This window comes from Gobio gobio, assembly GCF_949357685.1.
Source record: "Gobio gobio genome assembly, chromosome: 11".
NCBI lineage: Eukaryota > Metazoa > Chordata > Actinopteri > Cypriniformes > Gobionidae > Gobio > Gobio gobio.
The window spans coordinates 52955596-52976564 of record NC_137104.1 but is presented as its reverse complement, the minus strand read 5'-3'; the positions used below and the strand labels follow the sequence as shown (position 1 = coordinate 52976564).

General features: G+C 42.6%; 1 protein-coding gene across 1 annotated transcript in view; it reads left to right on the top strand.

Moving 5' to 3' along the window:
* trpn1 (transient receptor potential cation channel, subfamily N, member 1) overlaps positions 1–20969 on the top strand; it is a gene marked incomplete at its 5' end in the record, with an annotated part of 93872 nt that overhangs the window by 14734 nt on the left and 58169 nt on the right. Inside the window, 5 exons of the mRNA XM_079828465.1 lie at positions 1158–1253; positions 3297–3410; positions 3576–3680; positions 5602–5700; positions 19017–19118. Of these exons, the coding sequence (XP_079684591.1) occupies positions 1158–1253; positions 3297–3410; positions 3576–3680; positions 5602–5700; positions 19017–19118 (516 nt within the window). The remainder of the gene's footprint in view (positions 1–1157; positions 1254–3296; positions 3411–3575; positions 3681–5601; positions 5701–19016; positions 19119–20969) is intronic.

Sequence of the window (20969 nt, the reverse complement as noted above, 5' to 3'; positions counted from 1 at the left end):
GTTTAATATGGAGTCGGCCCACCATACACAGCTCTAACAGCTTCAGCTCTTCTGGGAAGCTTTCCTCAAGGTTTAGGAGTGTGTTTATGGGGATTCTTCTAGAAGCGCATTTGTGAGGTCAGGCACTGATGTTGGACGAGAAGGCCTGGCTCTCAGTCTCCGCTCTAATTCATCCCAAAGCTGTTCTATCGGGTTGAGTCAAGTTCCTCCACACCAAACTCGCTCATCCATGTCTTTATGGAGCGACGCTTTGTGCACTGGTCAGTCATGTTGGGACAGGAAGGGGCCGTCCCAAAACTGTTCCCACAAAGTTGGGAGCATGAAATTGTCCAAAATGTCTTGTTGAAGCATTAAGAGTTCCTTTCACTGGAACTAAGGGGCCAAGCCAAACCCATGAAAAACAACCCCCACCCCATAATCCCCCCTCCACCAAACTTTACACTTGACACAATGCAGTCAGACAAGTCCCGTTCTCCTGGCAACCGCCAAACCCAGACTCGTCCATGGGATTGCCAGACAGAGAAGCGTGATTGGTCACTCCAGAGAACACGTCTCACTGCTCTAGAGTCCAGTGGTGGCGCGCTTTACCCCACAGCATCCCACGCTTTGCATTGCACTTGGTGATGTAAGGCTTGGATGAGCTGCTCGGCCATGGAAACCTATTCCATGAAGCTCTGCACACTGTTCTTGAGCTCATCTGAAGGACACAGAAGTTTGGAGGTCTGGAGCTAATGACTACTTGACCCTCAGCATGCGCTAACCCCGCTCTGTGATTTCACTTCATGGCTGAGTTGCTGTTGTTCCCAATCGCTTCCACTTTGTTATAACACCACTAACAGTTGAGCGTGGAATATTTAGTAGTGAGGAAATGTCCCGAATGGATTTATTGCACAGGTGTCAGCTGATCATGCTTGAGTTCTCTGAGCTCCCGAGAGCGGCCCATTCTCTCACTAATGTGTGTAGAAGCGTCTGCAGGCCTAGTGCTTGATTTATACACCTGTGGCCATGAAGTGATTTAACACCTGAATTCAATATAGTGTATATGTGTCCCGACAGACCTTTTAACACAGAATACCACTAAAAACCAATCACAATCCTGTGTTTAATAGCAGTCATTGTAGTAATTAGCCAGTTTGTGTGTTGTTTTTGTTGATCAGGACGGCAGATCAGCGTTACACGTCGCCGCAGCTCACTCCAAAGACGAGATCGTCAAACTACTGGCAAGAAAAACAGATCCCAATTTACCAGCAGGGGTAAGATGTTCAGTTTACCCATCTTCATGTGATCACTTTCCACCCGCACTGACATATCTGTGCCTCTCTGTGGGGAAATACTAACAAATTCATACAAACATTAGTTATAGTTTAATCTTTGCATGCATTCATTATTTAAATGCATAAAAATTATTTCTCTGTATTTTTGTATTTTTTTTATCCAATACAAATATCTAAACATCTTAAATCAAGATATAGTATAAAGTCTTGTTTTCTGATAAATGTATAAAACACTAAAAAAAATAAGTCAGTGGGGTCTGAAAAATTTACTTAATTTAATAAGATTATTTTTCTGACCCCACTGACAGATAATAACATAAACTCACTTAATTTTGATAAGTCTAAATACCTTAAGTAATTTTCCGTCTAAAGTAAATGTGTCTTGATTTAAGAATGGTTAGATACTTATACTGAAAAACAATTATTTTTGCTGAAAACATTAACCATCTGTATTGAGTTATACATGGCCATTTCTTACACATTTCTTATAGTTGCACCTTTTTTAATAATGTAAATGACATTGTTTAGTGGTAATACAGACTTTAATGTGATTATTCACTGACCCCTGAATGCGTGATCGTGACCAACAACACGTTTCAGAAAACACTTTCTGCCACAACTCCTCAAAACCGCAGATTATGTTTACAGTCTCCTCTTGAGTGTGTTACAGTATGGCAGTTTTACAGTAACACAAAAAGGCTCCATTTTTTAACATGAGCCAACAATGAAAATACTTCTTATTTACCTTTATTTCAACATTTACTAATACATTATTAAAATTAAAAGTTGTATCTGTTACATTTATTTCATTACATTTAACAATCATAAATAAATATGGTAACAAATGTATGGCTCATTTTAGTTAATATTAACCAATTTGACCTTATTGTAAGTCATTAATGGTTCTTTAAAATGTTTCCACTGATTTGTAAAATGTAGTCTTTTAACATAAATATTTTTGCAAGAAACATCCCAATGGTCTATCAAAGCACTTAATGTTTTTATTAAAACTAGTGTTAGACCGATATATCGGGCCAATATTTGTGGTTTTTACATGTTTCGGCATCGGATGATACAAGGCTGCTGCGTTCGCCGATATTTTTTTCCCTGCATTATTTACAGACAGGCGTCCACAGGGCAGCTCTCACCGTCTTTAAACCGTCTTGCTCTCCCTCGCGCATATTAATCAAAATCTATTGAGAATTGACACGATGGTAAAAGGACGAAAGACTGAAGTTTCACGTGGAGCATTGAGAGATTTTTTCCTGAATTACCGCTGGTGTTGCTCAACAAGAGATTAAGTTAAGTGCACCTACACTCTAAACAATGCTGGGTTAAAAATAACCCAAGTTGGGTTGAAAATGGACTAATCCAGCAATTGGGCTGTTTTAACCCAGCGATTGGGTTGTTTTAAGCAAACATTTAACCCAACCGCTGGGTCAAAACAACCCATTTGCTGGGATAGTCCATATTCAACCCAACTTGGGTTATTTTTAACCCAGCATTTCTTAGAGTGTAACCATTAAATGACTAGGTTGTAAATAGTTTTAAAATTAAGTAGTACAGTCAGTGTGCACTTTATTATGCTGCTTGCTTGTTGATACTGTGTGCAATAGTGTAATTATTTTATTTATGCTTAAATATTTATTTTCAGAATTTATTTTCACCACTGAACTCTTTTTTTTTTCTTGTTCTACCTCACCTGTTTTTACTATTTGTTAAATATTGTTTTTTTTAGTTCAATAAATGTTCCTTTTTTAAATTGTAAATTTTAAATTGTTATCATCATGATCATTGTCATTTTTATGTTGTAAATTGAGGGAGCAAAAGCAGTATCGGCTCCAAATATCGGCTCAAGAAAATCAGCAGCCCGTGTCAGTCATCGGCTAAGGCTGATGAAAAAAAAATCGGTATCGGCACTAAAAAAACTCGGTCGATCCCTAATTAAAACCATTTGTGTATGAAGTTTACATTCTCACACTGTTGTCATTTAAGAGTCATTTAACTCTTGTTCACGTCCAGCCCAGTGGCCAGTTGCCCCTGCATTACGCAGCATCTCGACCGAACGGTGGACTCGGAGTCGTGCAAACGCTGCTCAAGTTCAGCTGCAAAGACGCCCGTCTGACACCAGACAAGGTACAAACACTGTTGTCTCCTTCGCCGGTAGCCTTTTAGCTGGCTCCTCCCCTAGTGGGCGGTGTCATGTTTCATATTACAACATTTACTGAATCAAATCTTTTTCTAAGCTTGACAAAACGCATACCGTGGGAAAGGTCTGAGACTGTTTTCCTGTTCATCCAGGATGGCTGCCTTCCGCTGCTGCTGGCTGTCGAAGCTGGGAATGTTGGGATTGTACGGGAACTCGTCTCCAGCCAATCAGAGCCTCAGCTCAGAGCTGTAAAGACAGTAAGCAACACATAACTTCCCAAACCTGAGGATTGCATTCATACGATCATTATTAGGGCCTGAGCACCGATGGTGTGAGGAGCCTATTGAAATTGCTTGGAATTCTTCTTCTTCTCCGAAATGAATCACAGTTTTGAGGGCCTAAACATGCTCGAAAACTCATGAAACTTTGCACACACGTCAGAAGTGCTGAAAATGTACATCTGATATGGGTTTCAGAATTAGGCGTGGCAAGATGGCTCCATAGCGCCACCTACAAAATTTAAATGAAGTCGTATACGAGCTGCGGTAGGTCTATATCTGTGGACTCAGATTAGCAGCAGTCAGTATGACTGTCTGTGACACGGGACATGAATGAATAAAGATTATGTATATTATAAGAGTTATAATATTAATATTGAACTTATATTGATTTCGTTAATAACTTGACAGCACTTAAATGTGTATTCTTACAAGTTAAAGAACAATGTTTGTGGGACAAGTGGATTTTTGATGGGGCAATTGAAAGAGAATTTTACTAGACAGATTAAAACATCAATAACAAAAAACTAGGGAATCAACAAAATGCAAGAATGATTCTGCATTAATTTAGCGTAAGTGGCGATCGATAGTGGATAATAATATATCATATAGCCTAATGTATAATAAACTGATGGTAACAATGTTGCGCTGTTGACGCTCGCGCAGCCTCTCGAGGAGAAATCAATGTTACTGAATGATTCAGTGTTTGAAAGAGTCGTTTGTATCAAAGATTCAATGATCTATTCATAAACGACTGCCTCATTCTTGAATGAATCAGCCGTTTGAACGAATCGACTCAATGAATTAAAACGGTCACCTGCTGCCACCTACTGGCGTTTTAGTTTCATGTTTAAACATTCTTTCCAACATTTCTTATTGGTATATTTAAAAATATTTAAAACAATCTCATAACATTTTTTAATGCAGTTGTAATTTTTCAGTGTAAATTATTTAATTTTATCTGTAACAGCCCTACAGTGTCTTATTATTCTAATTTAATTTATAGATCAAATTTAAGAATATAAACTGAAAGCTGAAGCATAGCCTATAACAGCCCTACAGTGTCTTATTATTCTAATTTAATTTATAGATCAAATTTAAGAATATAAACTGAAAGCTGAAGCATAGCCTATATTTAATAAGATTATGGAAAAAAATGCCCTTTATAAAAGGTAAAAATATCAAAGATATGCAGATTTAAAAATGTCAAAGCTGATTGAACACTGTTGAGAATATTTCTTCAGAATAAATCATATTTACAACACACACACACAAAAAAAAAACCTGGACAAGCACGTGAACAGGTTTAATGTTGAGGAGGAAAAAAGTTGCTGGTAAAAAGTCACTGTGGCAGGTGGTCAAAAAAGTTAATTTCAGGCCCTGCATACGAGTATGAAATTCGGTAGACACATGTAAAAGCCCAATACCTACAAAAAAGACCCTGGGTGCAAAATCTGAAAACCAACAGGAAGTGAGATATTTTGAATTTTCGACACACACGAATCCCAGAAATCCTGTAGAATTCAACCAATCAAATGACGACAAACTCCCAAAGTTTTTCCCATTTTGTGTGCCTTATGCATCAGACATTCAGCCAATGATCCGAGAGCCTGACGTCTGGGACTAAAATGCAGGAAGCCTCTTTGTTGTCATGTGACACTACTTTTTTGGGGGGGTTGAAAATAGTATAAAAGTTTTTCATATGCAAAACAAATGTCCATGTGCGTTTTTAAACTATATTTTTAAAAGGATGTTACACATCCTCATTTGTCGCTGACCCGAACATCAAATCCGGAATCAAATAAGCTTGTTTTGAAAGAATATGACCCAATTTTGCATTCCAGCATGAATTATTTGAATGCATCTGGTTTGTGTTGTGATGGTTGAATTGTGTTTCCAGGCGAACGGAGACACAGCGCTTCACATCTGCTGCAGACGGAAAGACGCTGAGATGGCCAAAGTCCTGGTGGAGTTTGGTGCGAATCCGGACTCTCAGAATGTAAGGCGGCCACATAAACACATAAAAACACACATACACACACACACAGAACAAGCAAAACACATGCAAGCGGCTTGATTTCTCCTGTTCTTTGAGTCGCTGTCCTGTTGCATCAACCAACTTCTGTTGCGCTTCGATTGGTGTACAGATGACCTTATCAAATCATGAACATTGAGGAAAAACAGGAATCGTGATACAGATAATTATTAAACTTCAAAATAAACATATGCATAAGACAAACTTTGAGATTGATTTGAGAAAGCCTAGTCTGGATGTAGATGTAAGAGCTTGAAACGTATATTATCTGCTGATGATGAATTATGACAGTGCTTAATTTATAGTCATTTATAATACATTTCCGATTGTGTATATTTGGATATTTGCATATTTTATATCCCTCGTCTTTTTGAATGAGCAGCTGGGAGAAGAAAAGCAAAGTCATTTAAAAATGTCGGGGTGGTTTATTATTAAAAGGGAAAGAATAAGAACATTATTCAACACATTCAAAATATATCAACACAATAATCTGTTTATTACCGCTCTTTAAACACATTATTATTGTATTAGCAAACTCCAGTATTGGTCAAACTCTAATTCGTATGAATTGATATATTGATACATAAACCATTTTCAATAGACCTACGTATTGAATAAAACATTTTTGAGTATTTTAAGCTTGCAGTTCCCATGTTTTGCTAAGCAATATTTTATATCCTCCTGGGACCCAGAAAAAAAAAATTTTTTTGGGGAATTTAGTATTTTTCCATGTCATTACATTGTTAAGAGCATAAGAAACAAATGGAGAAAAAAAAATTACACTTTATTCATATGTTATGATATGTCCTCTGTAGTTGACACCAGAACTTTAAAAAAATAAAATGACACGAAATTGCATGTATAGGCAAAAACAATGGGATTTTTTTTTGATTTACCAATCAATTTTTAGGTTTCAGGATTTTTTTTAACCAAACTTTGTTTAAAGATGATTCTGAACTATGTAATAAAAGATATAACGGAATGAATTGATTTTACTTTATGCAATATGCGGGTAAAATGGCCATACTTGGATTTCCCCATTCAATACAATGTATCTATACACTGCATCTAATTTGCATATTAATGTGTTCTTGGTGTAACATGTAATGAAAATAGAAGTGTAATAATGGGAGTAATAATTGGCAACATGTTCATAATAATATCTAATATATATTTCATATGAATATTGATATATAATTTCTTTCCCTATTCACTTGGTGTCTCCAAAAAGCCGGATAAACATGACTTAACTCCTGGCGTCCACTACAGTGGACATTTATGAAATCAATGTTTTATAACAGAAAGTCATATCTTGATTAGAAACCCCATACCATTTTCCTGAGATGTTGATTTATAACAAACAATTTAAATTCCGATTTAAATTATAATGACAAAATATTATCATATAAGAGTGCTAAACATTAATGTCAGCCGTTTTTAAAGACCAAGAAGTTGTTGTACCGATGAAACCTCCAAACATTTGGTATCTCTGCTAAGCTGTGACGTATGATGTCAGAGAAATTCACTAAAATATAATGACCTCTACAGTGGACAAAAGTCTATTCCTGGGTCCCACCAGGATATTTCTATATATAACGTGCCCCAACCTTTTTAATGAAAGTAAAAGAATCATGATGCATGAGATTATGGGTTTGTTCTGTATGGACATACAGTATTAAAAAGTCTTTGATTTCCATTGTAAAATTGAACTCAAAACTCTTTTTCCATTATTATCTGAATCCAGTTCACGTTTGGAGAAGTCGTTAGCCTGGAGATTCACATGTTTTTGAATGGAAATGTATCATAAATTTGTGTTTAAGCGGTTTGATTGTCTATCGATGTGATTAGATTGAATCCAGGTAAATCCAAAACTTTTTCCTGTAACTGTATTCCAGTTGCATGTACTTGCCTGCATTTCCCACCACAATTGTACAGTAAATTGACTGAAAATGTGAGCGCCAGGAACAGAATAGAAGAACAGATTTGATCCCACTGGGAGCTTCGATAAGAAAAGACATGAGACAATGACAGAAATGTGGACTGAGTTAATGGATAGAAGTGAGATAATGGATTTTGAGAAAAGAAAAGGCACATTTTGTACCCGAGGGCCTTGTTGACATGATTGCCCCTTTTGATTGCTCACCAATTCTGTCTCCATGTTAATAGTGCTTCCTTTTCCCCGTCTGGAGTGGAAAACCCATCAACAGTCTCAAAAACATCCGTGACAATTATCCTGTGGGATTGCTGATCAGTTCAGACACATCCTGTACAGATGACCGATTCCTCTCCAGTGTTATTTTAATGACTTGCATACTGTTATAGTATTAACATTTTGTATTAGCTATTATTTTTTACAGTTTTCACTTTAATTTTAGTTCAATCATGAACTCCAACAAGACCTGGGGTCTGTACCATGATGGTAGTTTAACAAACTCAGGGTTACAGGATTAGTTTCGAGTTGACAAAACCAAACCAATCTATTCAGGCTTTGTTGGTCTCATGATGCTGATCATCAGCTCTCTCTGTCAACTCAGGCTTTGATTAGCTGTGACATCAGTAGTGAACAGCCAATCACATGCTGTGGATCAGTGGATCACTTTTCTCGCAGACTTATTTCGCAGAATATTACATGATTGAAAAATATTAAGAATTTAAACAAATTTACACAGCAAGAAGAAAAGAGCTGTCTATGAAAGAGGACAACTTTAAGAAAAATCTTACTAGTCAATGCAAGTAAAAGTTATGAAGTTAGTTTAGTTGATATATAGAGAGAATTGAACATTTAAGCTCACATGTAGTCATTTGTATAGCTTTATTTATTGATTTTAAAGCTTATTTATATGACCTTTTATATAGGCTATTTATATTCATTTGAACTAAAGTGCCTATTAATGATTGATTAACTAAAATTATACATGTGTAATTGATATCTAAATCATTCCAAATTATTATTATTATAAATAAGCATTGTTGAAAGCCAGACGCTTTAGTCTTTAAAAAACATTTGCTATATAGTGACCTTTAATGTGGAGTCGAAACAGGGGGAGTGACTTCATCAGAGGTGTGTCACTTTGCTCACAGCCGATTGGTCCAATTTCAGTTTGAGATCTCTTATCCAGAATATAAGAGCAGGTTAGCCGTGGAGCGCAAGTTACTATGGAGATGAACACTGCTAAAAGCCAAACCACTTTCATGGTACCTGAAACCCAGGATTGGCACAAACTAAGCTTAAAGGGTAACTAAACCCCAGCTCAGAGCTTAACTCCACCCACTGGCAATATTTGAAAAATGCTGGAAAAGTGTGTAGTGAGCCGTTGGAAGAACCATCATACGTCACGATGACCCACAACGTCCAATAGGAAAATTCAACTGCAGTAGCCACCGTTCAACCTTAAGAGGGCAGCACTTTTTACACCATATATTATAGAATTAAAACACTTTATACCCAAATGTCAAAACATTTACTTGAATCAATGAGTAAGGAATAATTGACGACGGGCCGTTGAATTATTAGAAAAATAATGCACACCCGAGGTGGTGATGCGGTCACGACGCGAAGCGGAAAAATTATTATTTTTCTAATAATTCAACGCCCCGGAGTCAATTATTCCACTTATACTACGGTTACCACACCTCAAGACATCGATCCGATGATATATTTAAAGGGATTCGTCCGGTTTTTGTACTTAAATCGCTATTGTGAGTAGGACTATTTCTTACGCGTCTCATCCAATGGCTCTTTTGCTAGTTCCGAAACGTCATTTTAAAGCTAGTTGTGGAGGCTTGAGCCACTGATAGCAGACTAATGCAGTTATTAATGCAGCGAGTTATTAGAGAGAGAGAGAGAGAGAGAGAGAGTCTGCGTCTCTTTCTGTAACTGTAAGAACAGCGCCTTTATTAACGTTACCTCGCTAGTAAGAAATGTCTGGTTGCTTTTAAGTTGCTAAACTATTTCACTGATAAAATCGTCAGAGCAGCGCTGACATCACGTTTCTGTGCGAGTGTGTGTCCGCACTGTATGTGTGCGCGTTTGAGTGGGAGAGCGGGAGAACGAGAGTAATGTGCGTTTCTTACATAATTAAACGCAAATTTGTGGAAATAAAACATGGAAATAATTTGTCCTTTTTATGTTATTGTTTACTATATTTATTTGATTGGTCAGTGTCCTTGTGGGTTTTGGTTATTTGCTGTTGTAGGCTGTAAAGACATTTGAAATAACTGAAATCATTTGGCGAAGTGATATGCGGTCAAGAGCTGCCTGGAACTACGTTCGCTGTGCGTTTCCCAGAAAATAATTGCACACCTCAGAACGTTCATCAGCCAATCGGATTCAAGCATTCAACGTGGTATAAACAGCATTAATAAAGCCCCAGTCTTGCAGATCATTAACTGAAAAAAGTTGGTTTAGGGTTTAGTTACCCTTTAAACATATGTGACCAGTCACGGAAGGTAGGGACACAAGTCGGTTCTGGGGCATTTTGAGTTATTTACAGATTCTGAAAGTGTAGTCTCCAAGCTTTCCAGTGATGTGTAACACATGTAAATCTGATAATATTTGGAGAAGTTGTGGCCATTTAAAAGTAGGCACTCAAAAAAGCTTAACAGGGAGAATTTGCCTCTAAAGATTTTGTTCTCACCTGCTGGGAGTGACAATAGGGCTCATTTGCATCTCATTTAGATAAGCCACACCCCCTGTAAAGCTGCATGGTTACAATCGGACCGCATACTATTAATAATAAAGGATAATGTGCATTGTAAATGTCAGTCATTTATCTTTTTTGACAAAAAATGATTTAGAGGCTGAAATATGTGAGATTTATCTTTTTATAAAACCTTTTTATTTGTTATTTGCTGGTTTTCTACATAAAACTTGGTGAATTGATTTCATTGTGTACCATTGGGACTTTTTAACAGGATTCTGTGATAACCGTCATGATAAACTAAAATCAACTATAATTATGTGTTTTATAGTATAATATGCAAAGTACAATTTTCTATAAGAAAAAAAAAATCTCTGATTCTGTTCTTTTCTCTGACATTTAAGGGTAACATAGGCCTACAAAGGCTCTTTTAGGTCTAAAACAGTTTGGATAGTTGTTAATACAGCGCCACGGCTTGGTTAACTTCAAATTCAAGAACCTTTCAAGGACTTTACTTTTGGCCATATGACAGAGGTCTGATATTCTATTTGTCTTATTTCTGTTTTGCATAAAACTGAAGAATATTCGGTACATCCTATACTGTATTCTAAAATGATCTGATATTAACTTTTGCATGGATTTTATTGAAAAGAGCTTAGGCTCATGTAACCAGTCTATTTTTGCAATATTTCACGGTGTGTCTGTGAAACGTTGAGGTACCGTAGTGGTTTTGTGCGTGCGTGAACATCATGGCAATGTACAACACAAAGTACCTCTAATGCATAAATGCAAGTAACAAACGTAAATCAAGCATAGTCCACGAAGTGTTGGCGAAATAACACATTATCGGACCGGAGAGAATAATATGGAATTTCTTCCAGAAAACTTCTTGCACAAAATAAATTCAAGCACTGAATACACTGTGTGTATGTTTATTTTCAGTCATGTCGTTGTACTCAGCCCTCTCTTTCTGCACAAGGGAAAGATGATCGTGTTGGTTCTTTACTGCTTCAGACATTGTGTTATCTGGGAGGTTTGCACTTCGTATCAGCTGCTCGTTGCTCGCTGCTCGTGTATCAGCCACCAGGGTTGCCAGGTTTTCACAACAAAACCCGCACAATTGCTACTCAAAACTAGCCCAAAACAAGCCCAATCGCATTTCAGGGGGTAAAATATGTGTTTTTTTGGCATGGTTGCCTACTAAAATTCACATTCCCGGGGCTAAATATCACATAATTGGGGTCGCTTCAACCCGCGGACATGAAAAACAGCGGACTTGGCAACACTGAGCCACGCTTCCCTTAGAGGGCAATAACAAAAGAGAAACACGCCTCTGCTGCATGCTAGAATCTCCTAAAAACAAGGCGATTTCAACCTCAAAGTGTATGCTTTTAAATATACCAATACTGCTATCTCAAACATGGAGAGGCTTCTTCATGATCTCAACTAACAGATTCGGCAAAAAAGCGAAAATCACCAATTTTGAAAAAAAACGCTTCATTCTCATTTTGCTCGAAACTTGTGCTGCCGACTTGTGTCCCTGGTGGCCGTAACGGGTCACATATCTGGTTAGCCAGCTAAACCGGCTTCATGGTATAGGCCCATGGTTTGTAATACCGATTATTGACGTCCATTCATCCCATGTTGCTAATAACGTATGGGACGTGGGAGAATATGTAAAATAAATATGATGGAAAGCTAAAAAAAACCCTTAATGAAAACTTTCCTGGCTAACCAAAAACAAACGTTACAAATACATGGGAATGTTGCCAGAATGTTCTGGGAACCCAAAACTAACGTTCCGAGAACGTCCAGGGAAGCAAAACTTGTTAGCTGGGCATGCATAGATCCTGACCTGTAGCAGATCTAGGCAGATGGAGCTGGGGGCGCGATGAGCCACTTCTGGGACGCTTCTGAAATGCGCCGCGGCTGGTGTAAACACAAACATTGACTAGAGTGCGATAACCGCATCACAGCCGTAACGTGCCGCAGACGCGCAATGTAAACAAGGCTTTACGGAATGTTGAAGACAAAAGTCTAAAATCGTCTATAATACAATTTAAATAAGAGTAATCTTAAAGGGGTGGTAAACGTCTCGGTTACGTATGGTAACCCTCGTTCCCTGAAGGAGGGAACGGAGACGTACGTCGGTAATAACCGACGAATTGGGATCACTTTAGAGAGCCCCTATCAGCTTCGAGATTTAGAGAACAGGCCAATGAACAATTGGCATGCGAGATTTGCATCTCGCGCTCCGCCCCGCGCCGCGGGTATAAACAGGAAGCGAGAGCACCGCACTGACGTTTTTCACTGAGGAGCCGAACCAGTGACTCGGCCAAGCAGTGATGGAAGGAACTGTGGCGACGGGACGTACGTCTCCGTTCCCTCCTTCAGGGAACGAGGGTTACCATACGTAACCGAGACGTTCCCTTTCAGTCGGTCACTACGACGTACGTCGGTAATAACCGACGAATTGGGATCCCTATGGAAAACGCCACAGTTACTACCACTTCCAGCGCCCAGCGAGAGCCCCTCAGACCCCGTTCTGAAGCGGGCGGGAAGATTCACGCCAGAAGAGTCATACTGCTGTTCCGCAAGACCCATTCAGCAGACTTGATTGGATAACGCTGGGAAGCGTGCCCGAAGGACGCTGCGGGAGCCACATCATGCCCAGAGGGAGTTACCATGTGGAAGAATACGTATGGGCTGGCCGTGGGCAGCTCGACATACGAAGTCCCAGGGGAGGCCCCGGCCTAATGCCGGCGGGGGACGACACCGTACTGAGACGGCAGAGGAATTCTGCCAAGGGAAAGACACAAGCTCGCCGTAGGGAGCTGTACCGTGGAGAATACACGTATGGGACCGCCGTAGGAGTCACGACATACGGAACCCAGCCTGACACAAGTTCCACCAATGCATACGAGTGCCAGACCTGGCGTCGGACGCTCCGCAACATCCGGCTGCCGAGGGGTGCGGAGGACTCAACAGGGTTCGCCAATCCTGGGGAACTCGACTGGAGAAAATAAGCGCACGTATCCGTTCCAGGGGAAGGGAATGGCGCAGCAAGCCGACACTAGAACGGGCACTTCAGTGAAGCTGACTATGGGAAGCGAGCACACGAGAAGCCACCGGCTCTACACGCAGGCTATAAAACCTAGCGAACGTGTTGGGTGTCGCCCAGCCCGCAGCTCTACAAATGTCTGTCAGCGAGGCGCCACGAGCCAGCGCCCAGGAAGAAGCTACACCCCTGGTGGAGTGAGCTCTAACCCCGAGCGGGCAGGGCACGTCTTGGGATTCATACGCCAAGACGATGGCATCCACTATCCAGTGGGCCATCCTCTGCTTGGAGACAGCCTTTCCCTTCTGCTGTCCTCCGTAACAGACGAAGAGCTGCTCTGAGGTCCTGAAGCTTTGCGTTCTGTCCACGTAAGTCCGGAGAGCACGGACGGGACAGAGCAAAGCTAGGGCTGGGTCTGCCTCCTCCGAAGGCAGCGCTTGCAGGCTCACCACTTGGTCCCGGAAGGGAGTAGTGGGAACCTTGGGCACATATCCAGGCCGGGGTCTCAGGGTCACCTGAGAATCACCTGGCCCGAATTCCAGGCACGATTCGTCGACCGAAAATGCCTGCAGGTCCCCTACCCTCTTAACTGAGGCCAATGCAATCAGGAGTATTGTCTTTAGAGACAAGATCTTAAGCTCTACTGACTGTAAAGGCTCGAAGGGCGCCCTCTGCAGTGCGGTCAGCACCAGAGTCAAGTCCCAAGAGGGTATAGAGGAAGGGCGAGGAGGATTTAGTCTCCTCGCTCCCCTCAGGAACCTGACGATCAGATCATGCTTGCCTAAGGACTCACCATTAACGAGGTCATGGCTTGCGGCGATAGCGGCAACATATACCTTGAGGGTGGAGGGAGACAGCCTTCGCTCCAACCCGTCTTGAAGAAAAGATAGCACAGATCCGATCGAACACTTCCGGGGGTCTTCTCGGCGAGAAGAGCACCAGTCGACGAACAGGTTCCACTTCAACACATATAGCCGTAGAGGGGGCTCTGGCGGAAGCGATGGTGTCGACTACCGCTTGCGGTAGGTCACCTAGAACCTCCGCGTCCCGTCCAGGGACCAGACATGGAGTTTCCAGAGGTCTGGACGCGGGTGCCATAGGGTGCCCCGTCTCTGAGACAGAAGGTCCTGCCTCAGAGGAATGGGCCAAGGAGGTGCTGTCGCGAGGAGCACTAGTTCCGGGAACCACGTCCTGTTGGGCCAGTACGGAGCTACCAAGAGGAGTTGCTCCTCGTCCTCCCTGACCTTGCACAGAGTCTGTGCAAGAAGTCTGATGGTACAGATGACCCAGCGAGACGGGCTGGGGAGCGCTAGCCAGGCCCCCAGAGACCGAACAAGCGGGGTCATCGGTACCACAGACGTACCCGCAGCAGGGCAGCGAGGCGGAATGCAGGGACCCCAGGACGACATGGGAGTGGTCCGTGTAGGGGTCTGGGTCTGACACACGACCTGCATCCGCTGAGGGGGTGTGCGAGTGTGGGAAGGCCGCTTGAGTGCGTTCCCACAGCCGGCACCCCCTGCTGGCGATTTGGAGAGGCACCAGAGGCTGACAAGGCATGGGAGCGTAGTACACCGCCCAGCGCGCTCTCCAAATGAAGGAGGGGCTGAGCGTGGCAAGGCTTTGTGGCGTTGCACACGGTCTGCCTCACCTCCTTCCTCAGCGGGGAACAAGAGCGGCGAGGCATAGCGTCGCGCACTGTTGTCCACACACCGCTGAGAAGAGGGGAATGAGAGTGGCGAGGCTTGTAGCGTCACACACTGCCATTCTCGCCCTCTTGTGGGGAGGGGAATGAGGGCGGCGAGGCTTGTAGCGTCACACGCTGCCATTCCTGAACTCCCGAGACCCAGAGATATTGGAACTGTTCTTCTCTTTTTTTTCTTTCTGTTCTCTAAATCTCGAAGCTGATAGGGGCTCTCTAAAGTGATCCCAATTCGTCGGTTATTACCGACGTACGTCGTAGTGACCGACTGAAAGGGAACCACGATTTCTCTATTCTAACTTTAGCTAACGTGTAATGTTGCTGCTTGAGCATAAACAACATCTGCAAAGTTACAACGTTCAAAGTTTAAAGCAAAGGGAGATATTTGCTTTTAAAGAAATCAGTTTCTAAGAACTACAGCAAACGGCCAGTAGGCGACTACACACATTCCTCCAGGGTTGGTGACATCAACAGGCTCAATATTTACATAAACCCCTCCTCCGAGAATATTAAATAAGGGGGGGTGAGGCCATTTTGTATCGCGGCGCTGTTGTGGTATAGTTAGGCTGGAGTGTTGTTGCAGCGATGCCGACGAAACGCTGTTATTTCCATCCGGATTGCAGGTCTGGGGTACTTGCTCTGTTCAGCCTTCCTTGGGACGGGGGTGCGTTGCAGAGCGTTTAACATAAAACATGTTATATGCACGTGTGTTTGAGTCAGCGGGGAATCAGGCGCGCGCAGGGCTCCTGCAGCACATCTAACAGAGGAGAACATCCACCGTCTTCGCGATTTCAATGCTGGATGTGCACAACGTCAGCTGCGTGAAAAAAACACTGCCAGTGCGTGGATGCACGACGCGCGCGCTGCACATTTCACGGAGGACAACACAAACTTCCACAAACTTCAATACAGGAAATGCACAATGGCTTGTCCTGAAAGCTGGATTTACAAACAGAAGCTGTTCACGGGCCACAACCTGTAAGTCTGATTTATTTTTCATCGATGTGTTTTCCTGTAATAGGTATTAGCAAGGAAGTAAACAGATGACAACACTGTTCTGCAAACCAGTCTGTTAAATGCTCATTCATACTTAACGTTATCCGACGAACACCTAACATTACAAACACTAACGTTAAAATCTCAACAGCGAACCTGACATTAGTGTAAATGATTCTTTGATTAGAGCTTTTATGTATTGTTTATCTACAGGCATGCTAAACATGGTTCTGTGTGTGATTTGGCTAACTTACTAGTTAAAGCCAGTGCTTAGTGTTTGTTTTGGGTTAGTTCTTGCGACAGATATTTGGCTATAATCGTTCTAAAAATACAAAAGTTAAAGTGCCATTCAGTAGCGATCATTATAGATCCGCAGTCTTTACTCTTGAGGACTGAACAGGTTCTGCTCGATCATCCTCACTCAAATGTTCTGGGTCTGATTCGGGCTCAGATGGTTTTATTGACGCCGTTGTTTCTAATACTGACCAAAGCACAGCCTCCAGGTAAAGGTAAGGGGCGTGACGTTTCCGACAAACATGCACTGCGGTTAGCGAATCACAACACACTAGGCCAGCTAACCAATCAGAGCCCATCGCGTATTTTTGAGGGACTGGCTTCATACAACCCGGAAAGCATCAGACCGTTTTACAAGGAGGGACAGAGCAGTGTAGAATAAAGGTCAAATATATGAAAAATAAGGCAATTTTTTTTAAAACGAAGCATGAACACATGTTACAGTGCACCCCACAAACACAGTCAAGCCTTCAAAAGAATGTGTTTTACCACCCCTTTAATAAAAATGAAAAAAGTATAAATAAATAAAAAATAACAATTTAAATTAATTATTCAAAATAGTTTTAATTGTATTATAGTTGACTCTATTCCTGTGCATTACAGTAATTGTATTAATTACCCACATTTCCTGTAATACCCATGAATTGAGTGAGAATGAAAACCTCTGGTCTGGTCGACTTTGTTCATATTTCTCTAGTTTTGTTCAGAGACACTATGCTAACATTAGACGCCTGCTGAGGTCACAGAGCGGGATGTTTCTCTTCAGGCAACGTGAAAAAGGGGTTACACCAGGGGTCTCCAAACTCGGTCCTGGAGGGCCGCTGTCCTGCGGAGTTTAGCTCCAACCCCAATCGACCTATCGGTAAGCCCCGCCGCCCTTAGTTACTGTTGCTAACTCGGACAAACAAACGGAGTTGCTATATCTTACAGTGACAGCTGTCAGTGTGTAAACCTTATCCCAAGATGTTTTTGGACACAGAATGTAGCGTATATCTCGTCCGAATGATGGCCAAACTTTACTGATGGTTTATCAAGTTTATTATGTCCTTTTTCACTCCAAAAAATCATCGTAAGAGCTGAACAAACAAAGCAGAAGAAGTGCGCATTAACGTCTCATTCACAAACTCTCTCTCTCCGTTGCTTTACCATTAACACACACTGCAAATTACACTAAAACACTCATACAACTAACAGTAAACAAACATATATACAGAGCTTATGACTTTTCGGGGGTGCAGTTAATAACTGGAAAACTTTGTATCTGCAAAACAACTCCGATAAACTGCGTGTGAGCTCTTCCTTTCACTACCTGTAGACTATAATACCCATCAAAATAAGAGTCCTCCTTATAGGACAGATAATGCAGACATATCTAAAATTAAATTAATTTAAATATAACCAGTTTAATATGGAGAGGCACTGAAATGTAGACCTTCGTGTTTTTGACCTACAGTGTTACATGACGTGAGAACAGTTAGTTATTTCGGTTTGTATGTTAGCAGGGACTTTAATCGTAACTTAACGAGAGTTTGACAAACAGAAAATCCTCTCAGGATCTCTGGAATCAGTGTTGCAGTGCCTCAGGCACGACATTTGAGCATTTTTGTAGCATAAACACCATCAAACCGATGAGAGCTTCGGATTTTCCAATGTTTCTCTATGGCGCTGAAACCTAAAGATGACGAGTTCCGGTCCCAGCGCAACTGATACTCAACTGCTATTGGCTCATCTGCGTTCGAGGGGAGGGGCTTACCGATAGGTCAATTAAACACACCTGGGGCCAGTTGCATAAACTAAGCCATTATGAAGACAGTGTCTTAAGATCTAGTATGAGCCACTAGCAGTTAGGCAAGTGGCATTCAGTCTTACTTTTCATATCAAATTAGGCCAGTCTATGTTTTTATGTAACTGATTTAAAAAAATGATGAACAGTCTTAAAGAAAAAAATGTATGTCTAACTTGTAAGACTAGTCTTATTGGTTTATGCAACCGGCCCCTGAACCAGCTAATCAGTGTCTTACTAGGACTGTGTAAGACCTTGATTAGCTGGTTCAGGTGTGTTTATTTGCGGTTGGAGCTAAACTCCGCAGGACAGCGGCCCTCCAGGACCCAGTTTGGAGACCCCTGGGTTACACACTAAAATCCTACTTTGAGATGTCAGGAACGAGCCTTCACTGCTGGGAGTGTTTCTGGAGCGATCGGGAGTTTTCTGTGAGGTTTGGAAAGGCCTGAAGGGTGGAGGGATGGAGATGTTTGTCCTGTTAAAGGCCAGGGATGGATAAACAGACAGCAAATATGAAGATTATGTGCATCATACAGTAATATTCCCAGACTGAAGAAGCACTCTGACGGATTGTGCTTCATGCTTAAGTGCTTTCTGATCAGTTATTCATCGCCTGTATTCATTAGAGAGCATCCCAGTGCTTCATTTGAAGCGCACACACTCATGTTATTTACAGCACCGAAACCAATAAAGAGAGGTTTGCTAATACAGAGAACATACGACTGATGTTTGAAACTGATGTTTTAATTTTCGGTGAGATTTCTCCAATGGTGTTGAGGTAATTACCCAGCATGCCTTGTTTGTTTGCAGAATGAGTGGCAGACCGCGCTGCACATCGCCGCTCTGGAGGGACACGAGAACATGCTGAAGTTCTTATTCCTCTGCAAGGCCAGTGCCAACATCTTAGACAAGGTGAGACACCGAGAGGAGAGATTATAATATCAGTCTCAGTATGAATCACACAGTAAACATTCGCTCTCAAATACTGTACACTGTAAAAAAAGAAACAAATAGAAATAGTAAATAAAACAGATTACTGAAGTATGTTTTACAATGTCTACTTCACAATTTGACGATTAATTTACCTGCCATTTCTTTGAAGTAATTCTCTCAGAAATCCATCCATCCATTCATTGTTCTGTCCATTTATCCCATCTGTCTGTCTATTCATCTATCCATTTATTCTTCTACCTATTCATCCACCCATTCATACATGCATACATATATCCATCCGTTTATTCTTCTGTCCATTCATTCATCCATCCATCCATCCATTAATTTATTCTTCTGCTCATCCATCCATACATCCATTTATTCTTCTACCAATTCATCCATCCATCCATCCATCCACTAATTTGTTCTTCTGCCCATCCATCCATTCATTCTTCTGTCCATCCATCCATCCACTAATTTGTTCTTCTGCCCATCCATCCATCCATCCATCCATCCATTCATTCTTCTGCCCATTTATCCCATCCATTCATCTATCGGTCATCCATCCATCAATCCGTATATTATTCTACCAATTCATCCATCCATCCATCCACTAATTTGTTCTTCTGCCCATCCATCCATCCATTCATTCTTCTGTCCATTCATCCCATCCATTCATCTGTCTGTCCGTCCATCCATATATCCATCCAATCAATTTATTCTTCTTCCCATTCAACCCATCCATCTATCTGTCTATACATTGTCACGAACGCTATGGTGAAAAAAGGGGTGAGGACTCAAATGCAGGTGAACATGAATTTTATTAACCAAAGAAACATAAACACAAAACAAAAACCCACTATGGGGTAAAAATCAAACATCAAACAGAGACAAACCAGGGACCGAGATCAGGGACAAGAATCAGGAACCAGAATACCTCCACACGTAACATAGACAACATAACCGCACAGGACTGAAAATGGAAGGAGCCTAAATAGCAGACAAACAAGGCAGGTAACAAGGGACAACAGGTGGAACAAATTAACTAATAATCAGATAACGAGGGGTGGGGTCAAGACAGATGACAGGCGCACACAGGACAGAAATAAACCAAAACACCATGTGCTACACAGGACAAGACAGACATGTGACACTACCCCCTCTCCAAGGAGCGGCTTCCAGACGCTCCATCAGAACCCAAAAAGGGACAGACCAGGGCGGGACGGGAGGGACAGACGGCCGGGGGGGGGCGGCCCGCAGAGTTCAGGCGGCCGGGGAGGCGGCCCGCAGAGTTCAGGCGGCCGGGGAGGCGGCCCACAGAGTTCAGGCGGCCGGGGGGGGCGGCCCGCAGAGTTCAGGCGGCCGGGGAGGCGGCCCGCAGAGTTCAGGCGGCCTGGGAGGCGGCCCACAGAGTTCAGGCGGCCGGGGGGGCGGCCCGCAGAGTTCAGGCGGCCGGGGAGGCGGCCCGCAGCGTTCAGGCGGCCTGGGAGGCGGCCCGCAGCGTTCAGGCGGCCGGGGAGGCGGCCCGCAGAGTTCAGGCGGCCTGGGAGGCGGCCCGCAGCGTTCAGGCGGCCTGGGAGGCGGCCCGCAGCGTTCAGGCGGCCCGCAGAGTTCAGGCGGCCCGCAGAGTTCAGGCGGCCGGGGAGGCGGCCCACAGATTTCAGGCGGCCGGGGAGGCGGCCCGCAGAGTACAGGCGGCCGGGGAGGCGGCCCGCAGAGTTCAGGCGGCCCGTAGAGTTCAGGCGGCCCGCAGAGTTCAGGCGGCCCGCAGAGTTCAGGCGGCCCGCAGAGTTCAGGCGGCCGGGGAGGCGGCCCGCAGAGTTCCGGCGG